The following is a 14,611-nucleotide window of genomic DNA, read 5'->3' on the forward strand; positions in this document are numbered from 1 at the left end:
TCTAGGCTTTCATCATGAGGCTTGATAATTGTTCTGAATGAAGATCGTTTGACTTGGAGAGCAGAGTTTAAATGGTTTATTCTGGTTAGCGTTTTTTAGCAAGGTCTCCCAAGCCATACAATCCGCACTTAATCAGTTGGCAATCAGTGTCCGTAGGTATGGTATGTGCTTTGCACCTTAGAAGTGTAAAGTACTTCTACAAGACTGGCAGGATTCTAATCCTGTACTCACCTTGGATGGTGAGCAGATAGAAGTAGTCGAGAAGTTCGTGTATCTAGGTAGCTGCATAAGTGCTGGTGGGGGTGTGAGTGATGAGATCAATGCACGAATAGTGAAAGCCAGAGCGGCTTATGCCAATCTGGGCCACCTTTGGCGCCTTCGTGATGTTAGTCTGGCTGTAAAAAGTCGGATCTACAACGCGTCGGTGAGAGCAGTCTTGCTCTATGCTTGTGAAACCTGGCTTCTCCGAGTTGAGGACGTTAGACGACTCTCTGTGTTCGATCATCGTTGTCTCCGAAGGATTGCTAACATCCAGTGGGAACACCATGTCAGTAATGCAGAGGTTCGGCATCGTGTGTTCGGGCACAGAGATGATAATGCAATCGATGTCACCATCTTGAAACACCGACTTCGGTGGCTTGGACATGTGCTACGAATGTCGTCCCAGAGAATTCCACGTCGTGCATTATTTGCGGACTCTGGGACTGGTTGGAAAAACCGGAGAGGTGGTCAGTACATGACTTGGTGTCGTGGTATGAAAGAAGCTGCAAAGAGCTGGCTTGTATTGGACCTTCACGACTCCCTGGTTGGGGTCCGAGAGATGGTGCAACACAGTGGCTAGAGACGTTATCAGATATGGCTCAGAATAGAAGCCAGTGGCGATCCTGCTGTAACCTTCTTTTACTTTCTTCATAGAAAGTGGTTGTATCTTCCTTAACTGAAAGATTTCTTCTGATTGTACCTTTCCGTTTCCCCCATTATTATTATTATTACTACACTACCTTACACCAATCTCTTCGTTATTGTTCTCTTTTTTTTCTTTCTCTTCGAATCCTCATTGTTTTGTGTGGCGCATATATATTGGCGCTCTCTTGTACCAATATTTATGTGTTCAAATAAATAAATACGGGATGGGTTTTCTGACTTTATGCTCAACCTTCCTCCTTCACTCGTGCTTGGGACCGATAGTGACCCTAGAAGAGCTACAGGCGGAGTTAAAGGAATTTATTGGGACATCTGAGCTTGTAACATGTTTGCTCGAATATGTATAAATTCACAAAAACGTTGAAGTCCAACCAATTTAAAGTGATTATATTCTTTACAGTTGGTTCATCACTTCCTTTTATTTATCCTTTTAATTTTCTCTTTATGTACTATTATGAAGTGTAACAACTAAACAGAATGGGGGTTTATGGAGATTGTAGTAATTTAATAGATGAATTAGTGAGCCGATTAAAGCTAGACCACCATGGAAAACCTGCAAGCACTGGACGGCCGTTTTATCCTAGTATGAGACTCCTCAGCAGTGCGCACCCACAACCCCTATGCGGAGCTCGGACCCGGGATCTTCAGTCCCAACAACTTAAACCATTTGACATTTTCATCAGATCTTACACCCTATTGAATCACCTAGTCAGTAAAGTTGTTCATAGAGTCAGCTCGTTGCCCTTATATTTTGAACTCTTAAATTTCTTTTAACTAGCTTTCTTATCTGAAATAATCTTCCTGAGTGAATATTCGGCACAGACGTAAAATAATTCATATATCTCATCAATAAATTCCGATCATTTAACTGAATAGCGACTTTCTCTTAAGAAGCACCGCGAGTCAAACTCTGTTATTTTTGGTGTAGTTTTTTCACCAGCATTAGTGGTCAAGCCTTTTCTACCTCATTTTTATGCAGGTGCATTTAACAGGATTGCATACTATTGTTCTGATTGTTTTGTCTGCTCTGCATTTTTCAAATGCTGATCAGGCTTATGGCTTTTTGATTTGTTACATTATATTTTCGTACATAGTTTACCCAATCACAAACGGATACTTTCCATTAAATGTTTTCGATAACTAGTTAAAATGCAGTTAAGCATACATTCATATTCATCTGAATATTTTAAGTCTTAATATAGGTTCCTTATTTAACAAAAGAGATTTACATGTCTTTCATCTGAACTAAAAATGATGGTTTCATAACCATATATTCATTACAGTTAGATAACATTTTAAAACAGATTTCACCCAGGGTTCAGCATAAGAAGATTATTTTCATACACTTCATCCTTTATTTTGTGATTCCAGTCAACTAAAATAAAGCATCTTCCTGGTGTTGCGTTGCGCATAGAAGATATGGATAAGCAAAATGTCGATACTACAAATACTGGATTTCTAGCTGTTCAACCCTTCTTTTATACAACACGTGTTTTGAATCCTAATAAATCCTATCCCATTGATGATGATGCCCTGGAACGCCAATTTGTTAAAGTGAATGCCTTTCGTGTTCTAGAAAGTCTTGATGTAAGTTTTACTGGTATCCAAATGTTTACTTTTTTGTTATATGGCTGAATACCTCATTACTGTTAATGTGCTCTTAAGAATCCATAGTCCTAGGGATTTTCATCAATGGTAATCTAGAAATCATGTCTGTTGTTTGTAAAAAGAAGTGCTAGTTGTAAGTTATGAAGAAATAGGATACGGCAAAGTGTTAAATCAATGCCCTGACATCTGGAGTATTAACTGGATCTTCATTATGATTCGATATCGATCTCATCCTTTTTACAATCCATCAGGTTTGCTACGCTATTTTATACGTGATAGTAATTCATGACTCTAGATAATTGGACCCGATTAGTGGGCATTAAATAACTAGGGTTTAATATCTATTTTCATTCATTATGAAGGCTTACAGTCTTATGGACGCTCATTATCCTTTTGAAATTCAAAGTTTTGTCGTTCAATGTCATAGCTCAAGGTTCTAAGATTAAGCTGCTTGATTCATGGTGGAACTCTTCAGTAGTAGATCATTTTTCTAAACCGGTTGTATGACTATTGTCCAGTCATCCACCTTAGTGATCATATTTAACTTTTAGCTCTCAAACTTTCACCAGAAATAAACATCGAAAATTTATCATCTAGTTCCTGATTTTATACTAATAATTAGTGTATAATAGCAGAATATCGACTAAACAAAAATCGTTCTTTTATTTAAACTCTCCAATATCGAAGTTTTTGGATTGTATCTGTGGTTTTTTTTTTATCTCTCTTCTTTCTAGAATTTGATAGATGGTGTTTTGTTGGTCACACCTGAATCGTTGTGTTTCGACGCAAGCCAAACTGCAGTAGCTCAAAAACAGGCTTACATTGCTTCTCATTCTGAATTATCTTCAAGTGATTATAACATTGATGCTACTCATAACAAAATGACTGAATCACATCATGACTCTAACAATAAATCATCCACCTGCCATGATAATAATGTTGAGTTTTCTTGTTGCCATATTCCTCAAGAACTACTAAATTTAGGATTATGCATTCCATTAGATTCAATCATTGCCATGAAAACGCTTGTTGAAAACGATGTTATACATATTTTAAAGTTAGTGTTTGTTTATGTGCCTTAATAATTACCACTTTCATACCACGTACTTATTATATTTAAATAAAACAATAATTCATAAGGGACATAAAGTTCAAAGTACAAAACCACAGTTTAAATCTTTTGTATGAAATCAATACGCCTAAACCGAAGTAGATAGAATAGATGTGAACCTTTAATCATATGATTGTTGGTTGGATACTCTATTCCAATAGACCATAGAAATGAAAATATAGAGTTCCCTGTCCTTGTTTCATTTTGTAAATTATTTGACAAATATTTATTAGCTCAAGTCACATAGTTCAGTTCACATAGGCACAACAATGACAGATCGACAAGACAAAAAAATAGAATATTAGATTTAGTTATCCTAATAGTAACAGGACACTGAGCAAGCCATAGAGACAAAATATATGGATCGAACTAGTGAGGGAAAAAAGAAGTAGAATGATTATCGTGTTCTAGATTTAAAGAACTATTTTTTAGCTATATCATTAGATTTAATATTCAAGCGTATGTGGTGTAACTAAGATAAATGTTTCACTATCGAGATTGTTACAAAAAATGATTAAAAGTATGGTATATTGTGTTACAATTTCAATATGTTTTTATTTTTATTGTTCATACTAACATTTCATTGACAATATTCATTCAAGTCTAAATGATTTTTCTGTCATTATTCACCAGTAAATATAATCCATGCTTAATCTTCATCCAAAGCAGTTGTAGGCGAAAAATACATGAAGTTAAAGCTTAAATATCTATATGATTGTCTATTTACTCTTCGTTTCTTCGTTAACCTTGTAAATATCATATATAGCTGTCCAATCAATCTAAAATAAACATAGGTTTCTTTGATGTAAAAAATTGATATGGAACTCAACAGTCAAGTATAGATTTTTGCACTCACCGTTTGAGCTACATCTTTTAGATACAATGGAGTTTGAGATTGGAATCTAAGGACTAAAAGTCAAGTACTACCTAATGAAGGATTCAGTCTCAATTTTAATAACTTATGGTGTAATTATGCGAACTGTGGACACATTCAAGGAAATAATGATAACATATGAACTGAGGATGCTTTCGTTTCTTCATTTTACCAACATCACAGTATATAATGATTATTGAGTGATCTCATTGAGGCTTTGAATATTAAACATGTTTTATTATCCTTCATTTAATATCCTTTTTTATAGTTTGTAGTTTTTTTTACTACTGTCATTATTACTCACTCTTTCTTCGCCTTGCTATGTTTTCTCTAAAGCCAACAACTTGGAACTGTGTTTTTTGGCAAATTTATTCTTGAGTTTCCAAGCTCAATATTTTAAGCGAATAATCATGCTCTTTTCCCGAGAAGTGCGTCACTTCTAATTGATTTCAACTGATAAGGTCGCAGAATTCTTAGTAAAATTAATATTATAAGAGACTAGTTCAGATAGCAGTATTAGTACTGGTACTATTAGCCTTAAATAACTAGTTTAGATTTAGTCTATTATTTCTTTTCTTTTCTTGAATACATCATCGCTAAGACTTAAATCAGATTGTTTACATTATACGAATCCATAAATATAATACTGACTTGTATTGTCATAATACTCCAGCTCTACTATTCCTACTTCAAAATTTGTCTGAATAGAGATTTCTGTCTATTTCTAGGTGTGTATGCTTGTATTCTGAAAGCGGTAACGAAAATATTTAAAACAAATATTTCAAGCCATGTGATAACTGTTTATCAACCGATCAGTTAATAACTGTGTTATACGAGCTTTATGGAAATACAAAGACGTGTTTGCTATGCAGAATCGATATCACTTTAGTAATGTCTAAAAATATCTCAAACTTACAAGATAATAGAATACAACAATTAACCTTTAAGGTCAAAAGGGGTTTTGCGGATATTATAGTAATTTTAATAGTTGAGATCATAAGTCTATTGAAGGTAGACTACTATGGAAAACCTGGAAGCACTGGACAGCCGTCTCGTCCTACTGTGGGACTCCTCAGCATACTTCTAGTATACTCATTACGAGTACTTTCATAGGAGAAACTGGACTAATAGTAACAGAACTAGGTAACCTATCGATTACGTAATTGGTTAGGGTTTTCATAGGGAATTGTTAAAGTGAGTGAATGAAATCTAAATCTATAATAAACGTTAATACGATATGGTCAAGTGATGGCTGTTCACGAGAATGAATTATTATCTGAAGCCCCTGAACGATTTGAAATCATAGACAATTTTTTTAACCAGAAGGATAAATGTTTATGTTATAAAATGATATGTTTACTTATAAAATAAACATAACAAAATGTCATAGGCGATTGAAAGAAATTAGTTTATAGATTACTTACTCCAGTCAGTCAGTCCTAATTTTTGGCGATTGTATCAGCTTTCTTGAGGAACAGCAGTTAACGACATAATAGGTCTTTTACATGGCTTTATTTTTTCGCTCATATACACCCAACAATGTCTCATGAGTAATAACATTTTTAGATTCATTATCTTGAAAACGTTTAACGAATCTCTGTAACAATCTTCGAATACCACTATCTTGAAACACCGACTTCGGTGGCTTGGACATGTTCTACGAATGTCGTCCCAGGGAATTCCACGTCGTGCATTATTTGCCGACTCTGGGACTGGTTGGAAAAACCGGAGAGGTGGTCAGTACATGACTTGGTGTCGTGGTATGAAAGAAAGCTGCAAAGAGCTGGCTTGTATCGGACCTTCACGACTCCCTGGTTGGGGTCCGAGAGATGGTGCAACACAGTGGCTAGAGACGTTATCAGATATGGCTCAGAATAGAAGCCAGTGGCGATCCTGCTGTAACCTTCTTTTACTTTCTTCATAGAAAGTGGTTGTATCTTCCTTAACTGAAAGATTTCTTCTGATTGTACCTTTCCGTTTCCCCCATTACTATTATTATTATTATTATTATTATTATTACACTAATCTGTTCGTTATTGTCCTTTTCTTTTTTTTCTCTCCGAATTCCCATTGTTTCGTATGGCGTATATATATTTGGTGCCCTCTTGTACCAATATTTATGTGTTCAAATAAATAAATACCACTTTTAAGTCTTCCGTAACTGTGAAATAATAAAACTAGACCTCAATCTACTTGAAGTAATAGTATTTCGGGATTTCATCATTCTATTTCCATTAATTTTATTAGCCATATGACTGATATAAAAAATGAAGTGAAAAGTTGGTGGAGTACTATAGTATTATATATATATTATAGCTGTTATTTAGGCGTTGGTTTCAAAACTCATAATATCAGAAAGACTAGTTAAGCTGATTTTTCTTCAAGCTACAAGTCGTAAAATCCCGAATACTATCGATTCGTCGGGAAAAGAATGAATTTTCAATAAAACCGGTTAGTATCTTGCATGTGATAAAGATGATTATGAGATGATATTTGATGATAAGCACCGTTTGTTCTCATAGAATGGGTCGCGAGAGTATTTAATTATCCGTAAAATCAATAGTTTACCTATTCATAATTTGTGCAACAGAAACCAGATCTATAGAAGAAAAACCTCAATAAAGTTTATGAAACAATAAATTGTTCAGTAACCTTTATCTGGCTGTTTGTATATTTTGACTTCTGTAGATGGACTCTCTGTATCTATAAACCTGCTCTCAGTGCTATACATCTACTTTTACTCTTTTATCCTTGTGGAAAGATCTTGACGATTCCCCTGAAAGAAGCTATATATGGTTAGTCGTTTGAGAGGAAATCGAGAGGTAAAGTAAAGCCTTTAAGCTGTACCGCTACGTTTTAGGATTGTTAATAATGCTGTCCTACTGCGCAATTTCAAATGAATAAAAGTCTTTGTTTTACTTTTACTCGTCACTAGTTAGTTTACTGATTTGGGAAACAGTCTTTGGACACGCTGAAATTCGTTGGGTTGTCTCCTCCGTAGGCTGATGAAACACATCCTGATGTCTATAGATAAATTTAAACTTTTTCATTATAAATTTTGTGATTTGTCCATTTCCTTAGTTTCTGATCTAAATTTATAGCTATAAGAATTTGCCACCTTTTTTGTAGGTCCGAATGTAATGATAAAATAAATTCATTATCCAACTCAACTTTGCAAAATGAAAAGACAGAAGAACATGTCAATGTACAAAGTACAAATGAAAATACGAAGTCAACTGATAAAAATACTGGCAAGTTTTCTATTTTTATATTGTCAACAAAAGTTCAGTTTTTACCAAAACAAGTCAAATCAATGAAAGAATATTTTATAGTAAAGGACTATAGATTCATTTGAACACATTGGGGATTCACTTAAAATCGGTATCAATAAAGTGGGGCTAGTTAGTTGCTTCAACACTATGGAGTAGGATACTACGGTGCAATGAACCAATTTGATTTTATTCTTGTAAGATGACATAGGATCTCAACTAAAGAAGCACTTCCAGTCAGTTAGTCAGCTACAACGTAGGACCAGGCACATATATGCATCGGTCCAGGTTGCCATACCTCATTAGCACAGCAAGATGAACACCGGATTCATAGGAGTGGTTAGGTCAAAGGTGGTAATGTATAGGAGAAAGATTGCATATAAGCACTTTATTTCTTCATTTATATGTTTTTGATTATAATTCTGTAAGTAGATTTATTTCAAACCATACGATATTCATAATTTTAGTCATATGATGAAAATATTATCTATGGTTTTCCAATCTTTGTAAGTTAAATTCTCAACTATCTGTCTAAAGGTCGTTTGTACAATCACTAACATACTAGATGATTAATGATAACAAAGTTGTGTGGTATCTCTGTAACCGTTAAAATATGTATGTATATACATATTGATAGGGTTTTAGTTAAATAATTATGGATTATGGACAGTAAATTCATAAGTGTTTTCTTTTCTGTTAAAAAATAGGAGTAAATAACTCACAACGAAACCAACACAGAAGGTGGTCGTTGAAAATCGTTCACCCATGTGTAACTAATTTTCTTACCTTACCTCATTTATATACTTATCACTATTAACAGTTGACTTCATTGTATTCGACTATGGGGCTTCTATTCATCTATCGATTTGTCTGTTTGATAGAGATCATTTTAAAATAGTTTAATAAGTATAAATGAGAGATCGCGATGTTTTGATTGTCATGTATAGATTTAAATTAACGTCTCCTTATTTAAAACTTTTAATAACTGAAATTAAAACAAAGACACTGACTGGTATGGACAGCTAGTAAATTGAGAATTTATAATGAATTCCGTTTTGCTTTTATAGTTTGTAATGAGATTTTATGGAATGTATTTCGCTAAAAAAACTTAATGAATATTGTTAAGTAATTCTTAGGTAGGATAGAATATTATTCTGATATTTCTTTTATTTTAATAGTTGAATTCATGAGTCTATCTAAATTAGACCACCATTGAAAACCTGAAAGCACTAGATGACCGTCTCGTTATTATAGAAACCATTTCATTTTTTAAAGTTTAGTGGAATTCTTTAATAAATATATCTAAACAACTGAGCATTGGTGAGTAAAGGTTTACGTCAAAATCCATCAAGCAAGTATTTTTCGTAACCAATAAAGTTTTAAAACTTCCATTATATGTTCATTCATATTGCCTATCCTATTTTTGAAGTATGCCATTGAGAATTAAATTTTCATTTATAGTAAAATTCTTTTTTCTTCCTTTCTTTTTAATTATTCAGATAATCAGCGAAATGATCCCAATTTATCCAGTAATATTGATAAGGAACAGCCTGACGAAACTAGTGAATCAATTATAAACGATAATTCCATTGGTCTCTCCGATAGCACTTTTGCTGTCAATATTGATGAACAGTTGAAAACTCCTGAAATTCCCCCTGAAATCGAGACAACTTTGTCAACATCATCATCAGTATCATCATCACCGCACCAACTACCAACAACATCTTTAGAAACATTGAGTACATCTGTGAGTCAATTATTACAAAAAGAAAATAACAGTGAAGACAAAAATGTAACTAACGTTACAAACGATTTATATTTGAGAATCACTCTAATTGGAGATATAACTCATATATTTCGTCTTGCTGTTGATCGGTAAGCAAAAGTCCTCTCAGTGATTACAGCAACTTGTTGATAATCAGTATACATTATTATTATTATTAATGGCTTCATTCAATATTATATTTTGGTACAATATAGAATTCTCAGCACAGGTTATTTCAACAAGTTACTTACGCAACAACAAAAAAACAGTAACAAACACAAAAAAAATATAAAAAAGGTTCTTTAAAAAAAAAACGAAAAACCGTACAACTTTTAAAATTAAGGACATGTTAACAATGCAAGTTATTGACTAGGTTAACTCTAACAACCTGTTCGTCACAGTATATTTGCTAGGTAGGGTATTATGGAACTTTTATACTTTTGCTTGCGTGCATGGATTTTAATGTAATTACATCTCGTTCTACCAGAAGATATACAAGGAGAAAGATAAGAGTGAAGGGGGTGGCTAGTATCTAATAAAATAACACCTGCCAGGAGTTTGCATGATTTTAAATGTCTATCCACAACCATATTAATTATGACCTCGAAAAATTCACCGCACATCTTGCTAACTGCCTTCAGCACTCTCCGCAATACAGCAAAGTCTTTCCTCAAAAGCCCGGGAAAGAATAATGGAGAACAGTAAAGAATAATAGGTAATATGCAAGAATTGACAAATTGTAAGAGTGAATGACGAGTAATCCCAAGAGCATGCAATCTCTTTATGTAGTAGGTCAGACGGAAAACCTTTGATAACAATAAAACGTGGGAAGACCAAGACAGATCAAAGGAAAAGGTGACACCAAGATAATTGACCTTCGACACTGATTTTATCAAGGAGTCTCCGATGGTACAAGGATTATGGGATCTCAAAATGGTGTTTATATTCCGTTCATGTCTCATACTAAAGTTAACAGCTTGACATTTAGACGGATTAAGTATGAGACCATTACCAACAGACCAACAATCAATACGAGACAAAAACACATTCATTTCTATGGGATGTAAAGAGGAAGATATAGGCATACATATAGTGAGATCATCCGCGTACTTCACAGAAGTGTTTTCTGTGGAAGATGGCAGGTCATGCAGAAAAAAAGAGAATAGAAGAGGTGAAAGAACAGCTCCTTGTGGTACACCTTCCTGAGACAGTAGAGAATCTGAACTCTTTCCTCCAAACACAGTGTACTGTTCCCTTCCAGAGAGGTAGGAACATAGCCAGTTGGTTATCCAGCTGTCAGTGTTGACGCTGATTAACTTGTTAATTAAACGTTGTCTTGGTATACAATCAAAAGCTGAAGTATAGTCCAGAAAAGCACATCGAACATACTTCTTACCCTTTTCTAAGTTGAACATTATGTTGTGATACAGAACAGCAACAGCATCTAAAGTGCTTCTTTTGCGTCTGTAAGCAAACTGATTCGGATCAATATGCTCTTTTATCGCAGGCTGAAGTGGAAGTATTAATAATTTTTCCATTGTTTTGAGGAAGAGTGAAGTTATTGCAATAGGTCTAAATTTTACATTATCACCAGATGCTTTCTTGGGTACAGGAATTATCTTCATCTTTCTCCACATTTTCGGTATGAGATTAGATGAGAAGGATCTGTTAAAGATAGTTGTGAACGGATAACATAGGACGTCAGCACACTTTTTAAAAAGGATGTTTAGGATACCATCAGGTCCCAAACATCGAGATGAATTGAGCGACTGGAGACATCTACGTACATCAGTTTCAGTGAAAGTAGGAACACAGCTATTATTTAAACCCGTGGATAGAGGGAGCATCACATCAGATGACTGACGTACAAAAGACTTAAGTCACAAATATTCAGCTGGTTATCACTTCTAAACTGTCTGTCACCTGTAAGTTCGTTAAAGAGTTTCCACATACTTGGAGAGTTTTTGCTTATTTGTCTTTATGTTATCAACTGAACCATGTAGCATATTTTTGAGCTACGTTTTGGACTACGAATGGTTTATTAATTAGAAGGTTGGAGGTAGTCAACTAGAAACCCCGCTTGACCTAGGTTTCATGCTATTTAACAATCTTCATCAAGGCATGTTTGTATTCTCGAGGAAACTGATGGTGGATCCTAACGTGTGTTACTCAGCCGCACAGTCTTAAACGTTACTTTATTATTTTATTTATCTGAACACATAAATATTGGTAAAAGGGGGCACCAAATATATATGCGCCACACAAAACAATGAGAATGGGGAGAAAAAAAGATAAGAAGCGTAAAAGAAAAAAAGAGGAACAATTACGACCGGACTAGTGTAAGGAAGTGTAATAATAATATTAATAATAATAATAATAATAATAATAATAATAATAATAATAATAGTAATGGGGGAAACGGTAAGGTACAATCAGAAGAAATCTTTCAGTTAAGGAAGATACAACCACTTTCTATGAAGAAAGTAAAAGAAGGTTACAGCAGGATCGCCACTGGCTTCTATTCTGAGCCATATCTGATAACGTCTCTAGCCACTGTGTTGCACCATCTCTCGGACCCCAACCAGGGAGTCGTGAAGGTCCGATACAAGCCAGCTCTTTGCAGCTTCTTTCATACCACGACACCAAGTCATGTACTGACCACCTCTCCGGTTTTTCCAACCAGTCCCAGAGTCGGCAAATAATGCACGACGTGGAATTCTCTGGGACGACATTCGTAGCACATGTCCAAGCCACCGAAGTCGGTGTTTCAAGATGGTGACATCGATTGCATTATCATCTCTGTGCCCGAACACACGATGCCGAACCTCTGCATTATTGACATGGTGTCGTTCTCAAAGGAGCTCAATGATGTTAGGCATGAACCTATATATAACCGATTGTCATAGGTAATAGTCATACAGTGTTGTGTACCGGTTGATATTACAAAATGAACCATTCAACGTCGATCCAGTGATCAAGAGTAAATAGTTTCACCACTTAGACCGAATGGTTCTGGGTACTGTCGGCGGTTGAGTAGTCAGTGCTAACCTAATAAATCCCATACTAGGGTGAAACAACTATTCAGTGCCTCCCTCTGGTTTTCATTCCTGGATTTTTTTAAAAATCTGTAAAATGGTCATTTAAACATTCATTGATTTAGAAAACATTAGACTCATTTAAGTATTATCTATTGCAGATATTAGTAGAAACATTTCTCGGAAAGATCGTTGCCATGACCTTAATTTCTTCCATACATATCTACCTACCTACCTACATACATATACACATATGCATATTTTGAAGTTTTAAACTACCTAGTTTTACAAACAAACAAACATCATAGTTTTATAGTTATGTATTGTACTGTGCAGGTAAAATCATAAATTTAAATTATTTCACAGAATTATAAGCTTTTACTGTGAAATTTTAGCTTCATAAAAGTAGAATGCAAAAACGTTGACAAGGATCACAAAGCTGTGTCATTCTAGTTTGATTGAAATGATGACAGATTTTTGACTCAAGATTCATCGGCCTATTCACCTTTGCTTTTTTACGCCTTCATCGTTGAAATCTATTTGACTCTGTAAAAATGACTAACAGAATATACAGTCTTCTAAACATCTACGAACTAATTCCTTCTCCCTGTATTATATCCTTATATGCAGTCTTTCTTCTATTTATTACTACCATTGAAGTAACTACTTCTATGAATTTGGTGACCATCTTGTCGTGCTAATGAGGCGTGGCAACTTGAACAAATGTATATATGTGCCTGGTCCTACGTTGTAGCTGACTGACTGAAGCATATTCGATAAGAATGTTTGGTCATTTTACACCCTTACTATAATTCAAGCATTATATGAATTTTTCGATCACTTCATCTACATTCGAACAATTAATTGGCCTTAGTAAAACATAAATGATCAGCATAAAGCAGACTTTTTCACCACTGGAACAATTGAACCGTTTTTAATTCCGATAAATTATGTGAATATATTTTGGTCATTGAAACCATCTTTTAAAGGTGGAAACAGGAAAGAACAAACATAGATTACTTGAGTATTGAGTATTAAACTAAGACGATTGATTAATATCAATCCCAACTTGATGTTCATTTAGAGTCCTTCAAACTCCAATGTTTTGTTTATTTATTTAAACTCATAAACATTGGTATAAGGAGGCACCAAATATATATGCGCCACACAAATCATTCGATTTGTGTGAGGGCTAGAATACTCTCCGGGCTCCCAAACCTAAGCAGGTTGTTTTATTAAGGGGCAACACCCCGAGCTTTTGACTCAGAGTTCTAATCCCCAATATAGAGTGGACAACGTTAGGAGATGCAGTCGCATGGTAGTTCGTGACCAACAATATGTTCATACACCATTTGTCCCTTCAAGATCCTGGAGCTCATATGCACCATTGGTTTGGAATTAGAATTTCCCAACTTCCCTAGATGGGTCCTCCATATCCACTAGGGCGATTAAAGCCCCGAACATCCGCTTTTCGTCCTTTCAATTATGTAAATAACACACTTCATCATTTGTTCATCCTCAAATTCTAATAGGCATACAATACTCAATCTATATACTATAGTTTATCTGATTCCTTGGCTGCAAATCGTTCTAAAAATTTGTTTTCATTTCATCATTATTTTCCATAATTCTGCTCTTTATTAGTTTATATATGGAGTTTACGTTTCTTTCCCGTTAACTACTAATTTGCTTAAATCATCCTACTTCCATCTGTTTCTCGGAGTATTTTATACTAGGATTCTAAAATTTCTTTAGCAAAATTACATTCTGTAGCGCTGACAGTTTCTGTCAATTTATTTTAAGTATTATATCCCTTGATTATCTGTAAATTTGTGTACATACGCCAGGTTCTACGTTGTGCCTAAATATGCTACGTTTGAAGAGATCATGATATCATCCAAACCGGCAAACGGAACGAAAGTTAGCAACACAACTACAGGACAAGTTGAACTATTCACTGTGTCCCAGCTCTGGTAACTAGAGGGAGAACACCAGATTTAGCGAGAGAAAAGTGTATTTCATAAG

At 34.7% G+C, this 14,611-nt stretch overlaps 1 protein-coding gene across 3 annotated transcripts in view; it reads left to right on the forward strand.

Moving 5' to 3' along the window:
- Nucleotides 1-14,611, forward strand: part of MS3_00010233 (uncharacterized protein) — a 30,240-nt gene that overhangs the window by 4,851 nt on the left and 10,778 nt on the right. For all 3 annotated transcript variants that reach the window (XM_051218592.1, XM_051218591.1, XM_051218593.1), the window contains 4 exons: nucleotides 2,296-2,511; nucleotides 3,267-3,589; nucleotides 7,647-7,768; nucleotides 9,286-9,661. In XM_051218592.1, coding sequence (XP_051075301.1) covers nucleotides 2,296-2,511; nucleotides 3,267-3,589; nucleotides 7,647-7,768; nucleotides 9,286-9,661 — 1,037 coding nt within the window. The remainder of the gene's footprint in view (nucleotides 1-2,295; nucleotides 2,512-3,266; nucleotides 3,590-7,646; nucleotides 7,769-9,285; nucleotides 9,662-14,611) is intronic.

This window comes from Schistosoma haematobium, chromosome 1 (genome assembly GCF_000699445.3).
Source record: "Schistosoma haematobium chromosome 1, whole genome shotgun sequence".
Classification (NCBI taxonomy): domain Eukaryota; kingdom Metazoa; phylum Platyhelminthes; class Trematoda; order Strigeidida; family Schistosomatidae; genus Schistosoma; species Schistosoma haematobium.